At 47.3% G+C, this 15,357-nt stretch overlaps 6 protein-coding genes across 6 annotated transcripts; 4 read left to right on the plus strand and 2 right to left on the minus strand.

Annotated features, from left to right (window-relative positions):
* Positions 1-185: 185 nt before the first annotated feature.
* On the plus strand, positions 186-1,898 carry N7455_000525 (uncharacterized protein; the record flags this gene model as incomplete). Its single annotated transcript, XM_065603821.1, is given in 5 exon segments — positions 186-335; positions 739-783; positions 801-872; positions 979-1,241; positions 1,550-1,898. 5 exon segments carry the CDS (start codon positions 186-188, stop codon positions 1,896-1,898), a joined length of 879 nt encoding a protein of 292 aa, XP_065462312.1.
* Positions 1,899-2,291: 393 nt separating this feature from the next.
* N7455_000526 (tetrahydrofolate synthase) lies at positions 2,292-4,281 on the plus strand. Its single transcript, XM_040952110.2, has 3 exons — positions 2,292-2,457; positions 2,533-2,670; positions 2,743-4,281. Exons 1-3 carry the CDS (start codon positions 2,371-2,373, stop codon positions 4,138-4,140), a joined length of 1,623 nt encoding a protein of 540 aa, XP_040817158.2. The 5' UTR covers positions 2,292-2,370; the 3' UTR covers positions 4,141-4,281.
* A 396-nt stretch (positions 4,282-4,677) lies between these two features.
* N7455_000527 (glycylpeptide N-tetradecanoyltransferase swoF) lies at positions 4,678-6,377 on the plus strand (the record flags this gene model as incomplete). The annotated part of the gene is made up of 4 exons (XM_040952300.2): positions 4,678-4,759; positions 4,834-5,275; positions 5,332-6,115; positions 6,180-6,377. The coding sequence occupies 4 exons, from the start codon at positions 4,678-4,680 to the stop codon at positions 6,375-6,377; spliced, it is 1,506 nt and encodes a 501-aa protein (XP_040817360.1).
* A 292-nt stretch (positions 6,378-6,669) lies between these two features.
* Positions 6,670-8,203, minus strand: N7455_000528 (uncharacterized protein; the record flags this gene model as incomplete). Its single annotated transcript, XM_040952089.2, has 2 exons — positions 8,034-8,203; positions 6,670-7,979 (listed from the first exon to the last, which is right to left on the minus strand). The coding sequence occupies exons 1-2, from the start codon at positions 8,071-8,073 to the stop codon at positions 6,670-6,672; spliced, it is 1,350 nt and encodes a 449-aa protein (XP_040817215.2). The 5' UTR covers positions 8,074-8,203.
* A 1,110-nt stretch (positions 8,204-9,313) lies between these two features.
* On the minus strand, positions 9,314-10,757 carry N7455_000529 (RTA1 domain-containing protein; the record flags this gene model as incomplete). The annotated part of the gene is made up of 2 exons (XM_040952053.2): positions 9,314-10,047; positions 10,109-10,757. Coding segments are annotated over 2 exons (1,383 nt in total), but the record flags the coding sequence as incomplete, so codon positions are not given.
* A 2,582-nt stretch (positions 10,758-13,339) lies between these two features.
* Positions 13,340-13,684, plus strand: N7455_000530 (uncharacterized protein; the record flags this gene model as incomplete). Its single annotated transcript, XM_040959131.2, has 1 exon — positions 13,340-13,684. The coding sequence occupies one exon, from the start codon at positions 13,340-13,342 to the stop codon at positions 13,682-13,684; it is 345 nt and encodes a 114-aa protein (XP_040810389.2).
* Between the last annotated feature and the right edge of the window lie 1,673 nt (positions 13,685-15,357).

Here is a 15,357-nt window from a genome sequence, read left to right on the forward strand (position 1 = left end):
CAATCACGGTTTATTTCATCGACAAAGATTGGAACTATAGGGAAATGCTCCTCGGCTTTAAGCCGTTACACGGTCCTCATACAGGCAACAACCTTAGTGATATTTTACACCGGTTACTGGAGGAACGAAAACTTCTCGATCGTATTTTTAGCGTTACTACAGACAACGCTACCAACAACGACACCATGATACGCGCCTTACAAGAGAGACTGCTCTCTATCGGAGCTATTAGCTCCAGGGAATCAATAGTCCGGGTTCCCTACATAGCTCATATGATCCAGCTTTACCTAAAACAGCTACTAGGACATATCAGGGCAGCACCTAAGAATAAAGAAGTCAGAGCCTTTTAGTCCGACACCCAAGCGCACAGGTTGAAGGATTCGATCAATTATGGAGACGTGGCTCATACACTGACAAAGGTGAGCCAAGATATTCACTTTTTCAATAGACTCAGAGCACTAACAGCATTAGATTCGATCCTTTGCGATCTTTATCAACGCAAGCCCATAACGGCGTAATGCTTTTTTATACCTCCAATCAGGTGGTACTCGGCTTTTTCCGTTACATGACGTTCAGACACGCTAGAATTCAACTTTTTTGATACTTCGCCGAGCACGCCGGCTGAGAAATGTAATCGACAAATACTACTATGATCATAAATACTCGCAGCTCAAGGTTACCGACGTTGAATGGAGGCAAATTGACTACCTCGTTCATTTGACCAAACCGTTTTTTCAGTTCACCATGGCTCTGATGAAGACCAGAGACGTTATAATCTATAGTGTGTTCCTTATATATAGGAAACTACTGGAGTATATCGAACGGTCGAATCGAAGATTGAAGAGAAAGACAATACCCTAGAAGAAAGATATGTATAGCGCGTTGCTTATAGCGAGGCAGAAGCTGAAAGAGTACTACGAAAAAACCTACCGCGACCACGGTTTTCTCTATGGCACTGGAACATTACTTGCCCCTTAGTATAAACTGAGTGCTTTTGATAATCGAGAGTACTCAACTTGCCATAAAGATACGTCAAAAAGGTACTGTGAATATTTGAGAGCATCTTTCACACAGTATCAGCAGCAGAACCCCAAGTTGCTATTCCGTACGGTCCAGCGATCTTCCAATTCGTATAGCACAGAGCTTGATCGGCTACTCGAGCCACCTGGTGCATCGATTTTCCATAAAGGAGTAGAGTATGACGAAGTGGACCAGTATCTTCGCGAAGGCACGAGCAATCAGTACAACACACTGGAACAACTGACTGACCTCGAATAGCCAATATCCCTGTGTCGCCGCGACTTTATTAGAAAGAACACAAGCGCGAATTCCCAGTGCTGTCTCGGCTCGCACGAGACTTGCTTTCAGTCCCTACCACCGGCGCGGGTATAGAAAGGCTCTTCAATAGCGCACGAGACATTTGTCATTATCGCCGAGGGTCTCTTCACGAAGGGACCATTCAAGACTTAATGATGTACATATACTCAGAAAAGCTCACACTAGAGGGACAGCAATTGATTCGTCTAGAGAAACCGTTAGAGAGCGAGAGCCAAGAGGCACTTAAAGAGGATAAAGCGTTGAAGGCAATCGAAGAGGATGCAGAGCCGATCAGCGACAATGAGGAGATTGAAGAGAGCGAGAATCTCGAGGGTAACTCTGAGCCAGAGGAGACATACCAAGTGCAGTGTACGGTGGTAGAGACCGGCCGGAGCTCTATACACAGACATATTCACGAACCTAAACAACAAGAAGAGAGTATGGAGGAAGACGTGGTTGATTACGACGAAGCAGATTTACTTCCGCCTCCAATCATGCAATTGAGTGATAGAAGCCAGAAGAGATCTTCTGGTCGGGTAACAATGCCCTCCAGCAGACTGCGAGGTTACGAGGTATACTAGTCTTTATAATTATCCAATTTGATTTTTTCAAGCCCTTCATGTTCCTTTCCAAATATTCACAGCTAGAAGCTAGTAGTTACGCCATCGAAACAATTAGATAATCGAAAATTACTGCATAACTTAGTGTAAAATGATCAGTCAGCTTTTTTTGCTTTTTTGGGTAATCGCGGGTACCCATTTGGGTCTTGGGTTGGGTTTCGCGGATGACAACCCGCCCACGGGTTTGCTGACTAAGACCCAACCCGGCCCATGGGCTGGGTTTTCGCGGGCGGGTTTGGGCGGTGGGCGGGTATTGGCGAGGCCTAATTGTGTAGTATGTTGCCAATCACGTGATCTTCCCGATCAGTGCCAAATGGGTTTCCCGAGGAGAGCGGGTGGGATCAACCAGAGAATCATAAATCGTTAGAGCTACCGGGGTTTCTTTAATCACCCCTGCTCATTTGAGGACTCAAGGCACGGGCTTCAGTTGTCCATGAGAAGGCTTTGGACCTCTATCCGCTGGCAATTTTGCGCACGGCGAGTTTCAACTCATTCGCCCACCATGACTCGAACATACGAGGTATGCTACTCGGAGCTTTGCGACGGGAGATTACTTCTGACAAAATATGACATATGCTGACATTGGGTTGGATAGGCTGCGATTTCATCGCTTAACTCATTGCAAACCAACTATGCGATTGTGGAGGCGCTCAGGAAGTCCAAAACGAGGCAGGAGATGAACGATTTATCCCTCCCGGAGACAGTGGACTGGTTGCAGCGCATCGGATACAAGGTGTGCTGAGCTGATGGCAGGGATGTTGATCCCTTGTGAGTGAAGCTAATGTGGGATCTTTACGTTCTCTAGCCTTCCGACCTAAATCGGCTGAACGCAATTCATGTCGCCGGCACGAAAGGCAAGGGCTCGACCTCCGCATTCATCTCCACAATCCTCTCCCAATACTCCCGAAAAGGTGCGGATCAACCCGAATCCAACCTCAAGATCGGTCTCTACACCTCCCCGCACCTTCGGTTCGCACGTGAGCGCATAAAGATCGACAATGCCCCATTGTCCGAAGAGCAGTTTGCGCGCTATTTCTTCGAAGTATGGGATCGTCTGGAGGAGGCTGCTAAATTAGCGGGTCAGGATCCCACCGGGCCTGGGGCGAAACCACAATATTTCCGGTACTTGACCTTGATGGCATTCCATACCTACCTGAGCGAGGGCGTGGACGCCGCGGTGATCGAATGTGGAATTGGTGGTCAATATGACTGTACCAACGTGATCCCACAGCCTAAGGTGACAGCGATCAGTAGCCTTGGCATTGATCATGTTGCTATGCTTGGACATACGATTGAGGAAATTGCGTGGCACAAGGGTGGCATTCTCAAGCGTGGCGTAAATGGCTTCGCGGCACCACAACCTCCGAGTGCGGAACAAGTCCTGGCTAAACGCGCCGAGGAGGCTGGCGCTCACCTGGAAATCGTAGCTAGCCATCCTGAGCTTTGTCCTGAGAGCAGCACGATCACCCTTGGATTGGCTGGAGACTTCCAGTACACCAACGCCTCGGTGGCAGTGGCAGCTGCCGCGGACTTCTTGCGCCAGGTTGATATCGATGTTCCGGACAATATCATGAAAGGAGCACTACCAGCGAAATTCAAGACTGGACTCGAGGAAACTCGCCTAGGTGGCCGGTGTGAAACCCGATTCGAGAAGAACGTCTCTTGGTATATCGATGGCGGGCATACTTTGGAGAGCATCCGGCTGGCTGGCCAGTGGTTTGCGTCGCGTATCCAGGCCGACTCCTCGTCCGAGGATGTAGCCGCCAAGAAGACCCGGATTTTGATTTTCAACCAACAGACTCGTGATAGCACGGCTCTTGCTCGTGCTCTCCACGAGACCCTCGCCTCTGCCCTTGGAAATGATACCCCATTCACTCACGCCCTATTCTGCACGAACATAACCTACAAAGAGGCGGGCTTCCGACCCGACTTGGTCAGTATGAACACCAATGCTGACGACCTCGAACATCTTCGAGTCCAGAAGTCTCTTGCGGCTGAGTGGAATGCTATTGACCCTCACGCTCAAACACATATTTTCGGTACAATTGAGGAGGCTGTTGACTTTGCGCGTGAAATTGCGGGTCAGGAACGCAAGGTCTTGCAGAAGGACGAAACTCCGGTCATGACTTTTGTCACCGGCAGCATTCATTTAGTCGGAGGATTCCTTGACGTGGTTGAGACGAAGCCACCTACCGATGCGTGATTTCTCGATGATTGGTAGCCCGGAGCGCCAAATGACTCTTGCATTCTTGTATTCTTGTATCAACACTTGAGATGTGCCTTTGGCTTAACATAGAACGGAGATAGAGGTGTTTTTGCTTGGATTTCAACAATTCTTCGATTCTCAATATAGTTTACAATGCATTTGAATGATACCATATTTGAACCCCTATTAATACGTGCTTTAGCTCCATGGGCTTTGCATATGTGAATGCCGAGGCTCCTGACGTAGGCCACTAAGAGTTCAATGTTGAGCGGGGGTCTTCACTCGTCCCAGTGGAGCACTTATGGACTCCGACCAGGGTGAAACGGACTCCGTGGGTGAAACGTGTCCATAAAGAATAGTCTAAATAACTACTCCGTACTGCGCCCATAAATTAGGTACATAGCAAGTTGTGTTGAGCGCATCCCTCCAGGGCTATATCGTGTATTATTAAGTCACCCGCCCCCCCACCAGAGATCCGCGTTTGAAACGTGGGGCCCAACCCAATTCCTTCTTCCTCAACTCTCCCAACACATCATGTCGGATTCCAGCGATAAAAAGGGCAAGGCCCCTAAGCGCAATGAAAACGAGTCTGGAGCTCCATCCGACTTGGGTAATGGTAGGCTCCTCAACCACACTGGGTACCAAGGTCCCTAGCCCGCAGATGCGCAGTTGTTGACATGCGAATTCTAGAAGCAGGAAAGAAGCTTCCCGCGAAGTTCGCTTCCTTACTCCTCGAACAAAACCCGGCCCTGAAGAACGAGTTAGCTGCGATGGACAAGGACCAGGCCGCAGCCCTACTGCACAACATGGACCTCTCGCAGATGCTGACCGGATTGGCAGTGGGAGGTAAGAACCAGAAGGATATGGCCTCATACAAGTTTTGGCAGACACAGCCAGTGCCCGCCTTTGAAGAGGCTGGAAAGAAGCAGATTACTCAGGGACCTATCAAGGTCATCGACCCAGAGAAGGTTTCCAAGACCCCCGATGCGCTCATTGAGGGATTCGAGTGGTGCACTCTCGACCTGACGAACGAGGAGGAGCTGAAAGAGCTCTACGAGCTTCTTAACAAGCACTACGTCGAGGATGATAACGCCATGTTCCGCTTCAACTACTCCGAATCGTTCCTTCATTGGTACGGTTGTCTTGGACCTTTCTGCCTATTTCGGGACGCTAATGCTACATACACAGGGCTCTGATGTCTCCCGGTTGGAAGAAGGAATGGCATGTTGGTGTGCGCGCCACCAAGTCGCGCAAGCTGGTTGCATCCATTTGCGGTGTCCCAACTGAACTCCGCGTCCGCGGCGAGCGCCTCAAGGTGACGGAGATCAACTTCCTGTGTATTCACAAGAAGCTCCGCTCCAAGCGCCTGACTCCCGTTCTGATCAAGGAGATTACCCGCCGCTGTTACCTCCGTGGCATCTACCAGGCCATCTACACTGGCGGTATTATCCTGCCCACACCCGTCAGCTCTTGCCGCTACTACCACCGCTCTCTGGATTGGTTGAAGCTCTACGATGTTGGCTTCTCACCTCTGCCCCATGGCTCGACCAAGGCCCGCCAGGTCACTAAGAATCATCTCCCTAGCGAGACAGCGACCCCGGGACTGCGGCCCATGGAATCCAAGGATATCGATGCCGTCTATGATCTTCTGGAGCGATACATGCGACGCTTTGATATGAACCAGGCCTTTACACGGGAAGAAATCGACCACTGGCTGGTGTACAAGAAGCAGCCCGGCAAGGACCAAGTTGTCTGGTCATACGTTGCCGAAGACCCGGAAACCCACAAGATCACCGACTTCGTCTCGTTCTACAATCTTGAGTCTACGGTGATTGATAACCCCAAGCACGATGCCGTCCATGCCGCATACCTGTACTACTACGCGACCGAAACCGCGTTCTCCGACAATAAGCAGGCTTTCAAGGAGCGCTTGCAGCTCTTGATGAACGATGCCCTGATTTGCGCAAAGAATGTATGTTGGAATCTCTTGTTTCTGATTTTATATGCTAATCTTGTCTCTTTTTTATTTGTTCTAGGCCCGTTTCGATGTCTTCAATGCTCTCACCTCCCACGACAACCCCCTCTTCCTCGAGGACCTCAAGTTCGGTGCCGGTGATGGCCAACTCCACTTCTACCTATATAACTACCGCGCTGCACCTATCGGTGGTGGAATTAACGAGAAAAACTTGCCTGATGAGTCGAAGATGGGAGGTGTTGGTATCGTCATGCTGTAAGCTTGACGCTTTGGCTAGTAAATCTAACGTCGGATACCCCCGAAAACGAATTCCTTTTCCCTGTGTCGTGCTAGCGATGAGAAGAATATGAAAATAAAACAAACAGTTTTATATACCAAGTTCGTTTGGCCAGACTTGTAGTTGCTACTAGCGAATTTGGTGTTGACCTTAACATCGAACACTAGAAGTACTTGGGCTATTTTACGAATATCTATTCCAAATGCTCGATTTCCCCTCTATATATTTTCATGAAGCTATCCGGGGAGCTAAGATCGGTCTAGGGCGAGGTAATTCAATCCAACACAAGGTCCCTAACTATACAGACAAGCCGAGACACCGAACCTCCCCAAAGGAGTGTCTCCGATGTCATTGTTTTCGTTTCCGTGGCACCATTGCTCCGCAAAAGCTCTCCAATCAGCCTTCTCGCGGTGAAAATAACCCGGTCAACCCAAACATCCTCGACGACACCTTCTAGCCAAGAAAATCCCATTGTTAAACACCCATCTCCTCCAACAACCAGTGTGATACAGAGAGCAGCGCCGATCTCATTACTATCATTGCTGGATATCATCCTCCCTATCTGCCATTCTCGCCCTTCTTGGGACTCAGATGATTTTGGATCCTGGAAGCTTCCCATGCTCGATACCGCAGCACTGATCCCACTAGTCTCTCCATTGTCTTTCGTATTAAACAAGCTAGAACCTCCCTCGCGCCGAAGAAAACCTATTAGACTGCTACTTCTCGCTTTTCCACTTAGCTCGTCTTTGGAGGTTGTGTGGATGCGCCGAGCCTCGCTCCAGATAGAGGCCATATGCCAGCCCTGTGCTCTATTATGTGTGGCAATATATCTAGAGCAGGGTATGCGGATCGGACTCTTCTCCATGGTGTCACCAGGTGATATCTGGCCTGCAGTTCGTAGGGTGGAGAATTCCGATGTTAAGTTGGCAAACAGTGACGCCGCGAGGACCGCTTGCATGACACCGGTGGTATTCGTCTTGCTGGTAAAGCAATCCACCAGGAGACAGGCAGTGTCTGTGGTTCCAAGTGTTACTGTTTTGAACCGAGAGGGACGTTGGGTATGGCTGGTTTGCTTTCCTTGCCGTAATGTAGAGATCCCAGACATTCCTTTTGAGTCTTTCGCACTGGGGTATTGTGATGGTTGTTTCGATAGTTTTGCCTCGTTGACTAGCAACAATGCAGCCAGGAATGATTGATGGAAGTCCATCGCGCACAACTGATCTCTGGCGGGCGCACCTACTACAAAGCAAGCTACCATATCAGATATGGTACTTCGCCCAGATTGGTACGCAATAATCAGACGCCAGAATGGTACTTTCTCAGATGGTTTTGGAAACCCAATGTTCTGTTGTTCTTCCACCAGTGTGCCCACCTCTTCGTCTCGACCATCCCGCAGTTGAATAAACTGTACCGCGTGGTGGAAAGTGGTCCCCATTGCGGGAAGTTGTAGTACCACTCGTGACAAGGCGTTATAGATCAAGGGCTGTAGCGATTCGAGTGGGATAGTCACAGAGCGGTGGTAGTAAGCCGAAGTGACGGCATTGCCAGAGTAGCTGAGGGGATTGAGGGCTGGATCTTCAGTTGCTACTAATTTATTAGATTTGGAACCATGAGAGAACATGCGGTCGGATTACTCACTGGCTCGTCTGCCTTTCTCGTCCATTGGGCTCCATAGCATGATGGTCACTGGATACAACCTAGAGGGAGTCGGCCAAAATCAAGCGATTTCAAATTCGTACTTTGTTAGATTTCGTTGCATGTAGGTTGTCTGACTGTCTGCTCCTATAGGTGAATGGTTTGATGGAAATCGGTGAAGGTTACATGAGTACATCCATCCTCATATCACTATACATATCATCCATACCAGTAGTACTACTCACTACTAGTACCCACAGGGCGTATATGCACCAGACCATCATACCACACATCCATAAATGGATCCATAGCCCAGGTGTGTAATATTCCTTCCATACCATACATACATACATACTTCTTCACAATACCATACCCATTTCATACGTAATTAATTGTGAAACTTATCCATGGATATGCTAGGTAGTATATTACATACAGCATACTATATATGCGCATGCTAGTAGTAATACTAGCATATTTTGGTAGTAATTGAGCTACACACCAGCCACACCGGTATTGCGAAGCGTGCTACTAGTACGGTAACATATAAATTACTTTAAGCTTGTGCAGGCGAAGATTCGCCGTGTTTAGAAGCATGGGCAAAGCGCCTAACCAAGCCAATATTCTCGGTGAAAACGCGTGAGTATTGATTTCTTTTGTTCCAGTTACAGTTCAAGTGGGAGTGACAAGATCCAAATGTCAGTTCTAAGGACATTCGAGGGAGCAGACGACTGGTATATGCAGTATGCGCCCCTCGCGGCAATCACAGGCACAGTGTTCATCAACCTGAAAACATTTCCAGGTGTATGGAATGTAGGTGCAACAAATAAAATACGCCCTTAGAAGGAAGGATTCTTCTTTGCTTGAAATTCTGTTGACCCGATATCTTTTGCATTCTAGTTGTGAGTATTGAAGGGCCTTTTTACCCAATTCCTTAGGGCTCGATTAGTAAGAGATGTGTTTATTGATATGGGTATATATTTACTTTATCAGGGTCTATTTATTTGTCAAGTAAAAAGTGTATCACTCTGAATGATCCCTAAGTCAAGGGGGTATGTGCGCAAGACCTCTATAAGCAAATCCCAAGAGCCGCTTTCATTGAACATCTGGTCCATATTCTTGTTTCCAAATGAAGGTAGGACAGAAAGAAAGAGAAGCAGAGCAAAAAGAAATGAAAAGGAGGACAAGAGGAGGCAAAGAAGATGAAAGTAAATATATACGTAGAATGCAATTCATTCAAATGTACATATAAATGACCTGATTAAAACAGCAAAAGAACCAACTCAACGATGGGTTGTGTATTGACTATCGCGGTAAGGGGATGGTTCTCGGCTTTGAAGTGGCACATCATCGCCATATGTGTCGTTATCAGGTAGTCGTTGCATATCCTTCTTTCCCCTAGCTCCCTTCCGGCAGCTTCGACAGCAACACGCACAGCCGTAACAGCAGAGCCACCTGCCGATGCCACTGGAGGGCATTTTCGAATCGGGACCCTGCAACACGGCACCCGGCGGCGCAATATTCCAGATGAGGATAGCCAACGCCATGGGAATAGCGTCAAACACATACATATACCATTCATGGTATGGGATCGGATTTGACTCCCCATAGCCGGAGGAAAATTCAATCAAGCGGTAGATGATGCGTACAGTAATGGCGACTAGACTTCCATAGAGGGCGTAGAGCAATCGACGCCATTTACGCTTCTCGACAGGCAATCGGCCAGTCTGCTCCAGCTGCAGCATCAATCGCTGGAACTGCACGGCCAGCACCAAAAAGCAGATGATGAAGAACTCCTGGATGCCGATGCCACCCATGTAGATATGGATGCCATTCATTTGCTGCTGGCCCGTACCGTTGGCCATAAGGCCACCGATCATCTGAATAACGAAGGAGGCAAAATCGAGCAAGACGAATGACTTGGCTAGTAAGGAGGGTTTGAACATGCCGATGCGACGCTCTGGGACGAAGAAATGAATCATCCTTGCTAGAACCATGTAGTCGAATGCATTGACCCCTATATTCAGAATTAATATCATGGAATTAGGGTGCTGCAGGTAAGAAGTTCTGGATCATACATAGTGGAGCCAAAAGAACAAACATCTGGGCGACGGTCACGACAGTATCATTTTGCTGATTGTGAGTGCTGAAGGCGCGAACTCCGTAAGCTACGGTCTCCCACGAGACCCCCATGAGGATGACCCAGGCAAAGCCCGCCTTGTACATAGTCGCCTGCACAAAGTGGGCCATGAACAGGATCCCGAAAATCGCGGCGGCAGCGATTGCGGCTCCAAAAGACGGGTAGTAGAGGTACAAGGCATCGCACTCCGAGGCCGGTACCCAGCCATACTTGTCGGGCTTTATGGTGGGCGTACACGTGTCGGAGGGCAAATCCAGGCTCAAAGTCAATTCGAATTCAGTGGCTGTGGTGGTGGTCGCTGTGGTGGTGGTCTGCGAGTTTGTCGCCGTAGTGGTGGGGCTGGTATCCCGCGGGAACACCCCGGGCTGGGGCACAGCAGTTTGGACGGGGGATGCCCGGGCCACGATGGCCGACACTACCACGAAGAACAAGCCTGACACTGGAAAGCGCATGATTACAAGTATATATGATGCAAAGAACAACCGGACGCGAAAGGAATTTGTCAGGTCAGAATGCCTGAAAGAAACCGATGCGAAAGTATAGAAGAGAAGCACACGGTCATAAACATTTCGAAGAAGGCAGACAGCACTCAAGTCGTTAACTTATATATCAATGTCTGATGCCTAGAGGAATACAAAAACTCCTACTATTCTTGTTGCCTTGGAAAAAACGATATGTGACCCGATGTGTAGAGAGGGCACAGAAGCCACATGTAGTTAAAAATAGCCCTGGAGACATCTGAGATCTCGATCGAAAGGTACCGTTACGACGTTATTCCGTATCTGGTATGGTTAATACATATGTATGTGTATAATACATATGTATGTGTATAATACATACAAGGCTTAGTTCTTTTGAATTAGCCCCCAAAATACCCAGGCATCTTCAATAATAATACACTTGGGTAGGGCTAGCTTAACTCCGCTTGTTACTTTATTTCTTCTAGAAAGGATGAAATGGAGGGGAAAGAAAATTAGGCAACAATGTGATATTGCTGCACAGAATGTCATTGATCCCACCATTGGCGCCCACTGTCACAATGGCTTTGACTTCACCCTACCATATGCGCTGTTTCTGCTCTATATGCCGCTGTATGTTTATCGCCGAAATTGCAGCTCCACACTAAGTTAGCGGCTACTATTCCCAAGGAAATTGTCCCGTTTTCATCGCCAATCTCAGATTCGACTTCATCAAGTTCCGACTAGAGTCAGCGGAACAGAGACTATTATTATTATATATCAATGAGCAAGTCATGAAATGGACGTGAGTTAGACAATTGTAAATGTATTCAGTATGTTCTGGTTGTTAAATCCACAGTTGATGCCAGGATTTCGAGACGTGGGCAACAAATTGACTACTTCTCTTCTCGGATGATACAGTGCAGTCCAAGTCTTCCTCCGCCTTGACAATGTCACACGCGTGGTAAATTTTGTCTCTGGGGCTAATGGGCCTCTCAGCCACAGTTACAGATATAGTCTAATCTCGGCCACCAAGGTTATCTGCTTGGGTCTCTAGCCACTACCGCCGCCGGTAGTCAGCACAAAAGATTTCGCTTAAAGACGATGCCAATGGTGATAGCTTATAAGCCTTAGGGATTCAGTGTCAGCTAGGACTCCCGAAGACTCATGGCTCTGAAAGATCTCAGTTCCAAGGTTCGGCCGTCTAATGTTAACTTCGTGGTTGGCCTAGTGCAAGACCACGCTGTTGCTGGCCATCCCTAGTTGCATGATAGTGTGGCGGGCGTGTATTACAACGATTAATAATCCGGACAAAGTATTCCAATAATAAAACATATGATACATTGTAGCCTTAGGAATAGAGCTAATTGAATGCATGTCAGCACTTAGTGAGGTCAAGCTAGGTTAATGTCAGCGCTAAGACAGGTTAGCCCTAACAGACGGTGCGTGTTTCGGGAGTGAACCCCACCCGTGGACCCCTGGATGATTCCCGAGGTCCGTGTTGTGGTTTAGGCCCATACATGTCTATAGTTTGTACTCCGTGCTTATTGTCTGTTTTTCATTTTTTGCAATGTGTACAACGCATCATTACCCATAGGGGGAAATCCGTTGTACCATGGTGGTTTATCGTGGGTACTCCTACAACATTTGAATTCATTAACTTATACCGACCATTACATATACCAGGTTCTAGCTGTTATGACGTTTTATTTTATAAATCATGTAACAGAAAATATAACGTGGAGATAGGCTTCAACGTTTAAAAATCTAAACGATGGTTACTACCATATGACATAACTAGTGGAATTATTAGATTAGTCCCAGCCATTCGCAGTCTAGGTACCACTATGGTATCATTAAAGCACCATTAACGTGCGAAGCACGGGCCCTCCCATCCACTTGACTTCGATATCTGAGATATCGCCATCCAAGTGAATACCTATGTTGCAGGTATCCGCAGAATTTCCACCCTATTCCCAGATAGGAATGAAAACTAAAAGCGAACAGATACACCCAAGGTCCTCCGTATTTGCCATCTTTCGAAGGCGTTGTTGGCATAGGGTATGGCTTGGGTCTGGCCTCCAGGGCCCTAATGGCAAATGAATAAGATAACTAAGATCACTTGGGGAGTGTGGAGGTCACTAGTCTGGTCATGTCTTATTTGTTCATTTGTTTCTATTTTCATGAATCGGGTAAATAGTCCTAAATTACCGGAATCTGCACTGCATTAGTGCGTAGCCAAGACAGCATAAGCGTTATGAATTGCTTTCTATTGGTCAACCTCACACGTCCGTGCCTAGGTTGAAAAATTAACGGACTGTTCAGGACTATCTCTGTGGCTTGTGTGTGTATAGGAATTCCATCTATACATACGTAAGGAGACAATGGTATGTACATACATATGTATAACATTGAAGTTATATGTATATGTATATTTTCCATTCGTTACATGTACCAATGTATTCCATACCTAGGTATCGTTCCGTTTTTAGTATTTGGTCTCCGTATGTACGATATATATTACCAGTGGGCTACAGTGGTGTTGCCTGAGTATTTGCGCCCCGGTACCTCCACCATTGACCGCTCTTTCGTACCGCCTGCCTATTCCTACTAGTATAAACCGCGCGTAGTATACTAGTATTATGATGGTTACTGCCCCATTTCCCCCATTTTTTTACCCCTCTAATTCTTTCTCCATACTCTATACTACTATGGCCCGGGGCCTGGAGCTTCCACCGTACGTTCGTGAGCGTATATGTGAGCTAAAGCGCTCAGCAAAATGGGGTGCTAAACGCATTCAAAAGCATGCATACCCTCATATTTCTCTCTCAACCATTCATTATACCTTACGCCAGGAAGCAAAGCACGTCCACGGTATTTCAATACCTCGCCCTGGCCCTATCCGGAAGCTTACTGAGGAGGACCGAGATCGTGTGTATGATGCTATTCAGTCCCGTCCGGATATTACACGTGAGGACCTGCTTGCTGAGGTCGATTATAAGGTTAAAAGACACTCGATCTGGCGTTTAACCTATGAAATGGGCCTTCGAAAATAGCGGAAGATGGATCGACCTTATCTTACACCTATTCACGCCGCGAAACGTCTTAATTGGGCCCTTACATATCGTCACTTTACACCTAGGGATTGGAAAAGGGTCTTTTGGTCGGACGAGACTACAGTTAAACGTGGACAAGGTGCTCGGAAGGAATGGACTTTTATTCCTAGAGATCAGCTTCAGAATCGGGATCACGGTATTCAAATGACACTCTCGAAAGGGAAGCAGTCAAAACAGATGTTTTGGGCCTATTTCTCAGGTACTCCACGAAAAACTGGTCTTATTCCTCTATACGGAGATCCGAATGCACAGCGGAAGGGTATCACAAAAGAGGTTATTCATAATCTCTACCGTGGTATTCTTCCTACCTTACTTGCAAATGAAGATGCTATCTTCCAATATGATAACGCACCTACACACACTGCGTATATAGTTCAAGAACTACTACGCGAATTAGGTGTAAATGTTATGGATTGGCCTCCTTATTCACCTGATTTAAACCCGATTGAGAATCTCTGGGCGTTGTTAAAGGCAGATATCTTACGGCTAAGGCCTTGGTTACGAGAGATGCCAAATAACCAGGAGACCTGGGCTGAGTTAGTGGATACAGCGCAGTATGCATGGGAAAATCTCACAGTACACCACTTTGTAAATTTAGCAGAGACTATGCCGCACCGGGTGGAAGAGGTTATTAAATACGAAGGTTGGCATACTAGTTACTAACTAGCTAGTTAGTTAAATGAGAGAAGTTTTAACCGGCAGAAAAAAGTGGGACCCTAAAGTACTGGGGTGCAAATACCCATGCAACATGACTGTAACGTCAAAACAAGTATTTTTAATGGATAACCTCCTTATTACCAAGATAGATAGTAGCTTAACCAAATATCCACGTTTAAGGCCGACGGATAGCCTGCAGCTAGGAAAAGGAAAAGGCTTTCCAGACAATCTACACTGACAGACTCCTTTCACAGTGACCCAGGGCAGGCCACCTATAAAGAAAGAGAGAAAGAAAACAAGACAGCAAGACAACGACCAGAGTGATTTATCAAGAGAGGTCTACGTAATGGACGTTGAAATGCATTGTGTAATGTGAGATTCAGATTGGAGAGTTGTAGAAGCTCAGTGACAAGACTAAGAAACTGACAATGATGATAGGCAGCGAAACAGAGCGGAATCTCGCACGCGCGCTGCCGATAGGGTTGATGCAGTAGGTAAATTCCATCTTTCTAGGGGACAATATCGTCTGCCAAGCAGCGAACCAGCCCGGTAGGTGCCAAGTCGCCTCCCCTGTGCGATGGATCAAAACCCAAGAGGTGATTCTATCTCATTGAGGTCGTTGCAAACGACGACAGTGCAGATGCCAAGTGCCCAGGTGGTCATGTGGTGCTGTCATTACATAACTTTACGTAATGTTCTGCGAGGTTTTGAAGCCTCAGGCAGCAAAGCAAGAGTCTAGAGCGGTGCCATGCCTCAGGCAACAACCTGACGTCGTCTCATGGAATTCCGCTCTCCATGTTGACTTACTACGGTTCATTGATATTTTTTTTTATGGACGATTTGACCATTCTGAACCATTCCATTTCACACCTCTCTCTCTTATTCCAACTTCTCGCTTGATCTCAGCTCTTAAGCACTGCGACGGAACTCAGCCGTAGCTCAGCAGTGGGGTCATC

This window comes from Penicillium solitum (genome assembly GCF_028829755.1).
Source record: "Penicillium solitum strain IBT 25940 chromosome Unknown utg000001l_segment0_segment0, whole genome shotgun sequence".
Classification (NCBI taxonomy): domain Eukaryota; kingdom Fungi; phylum Ascomycota; class Eurotiomycetes; order Eurotiales; family Aspergillaceae; genus Penicillium; species Penicillium solitum.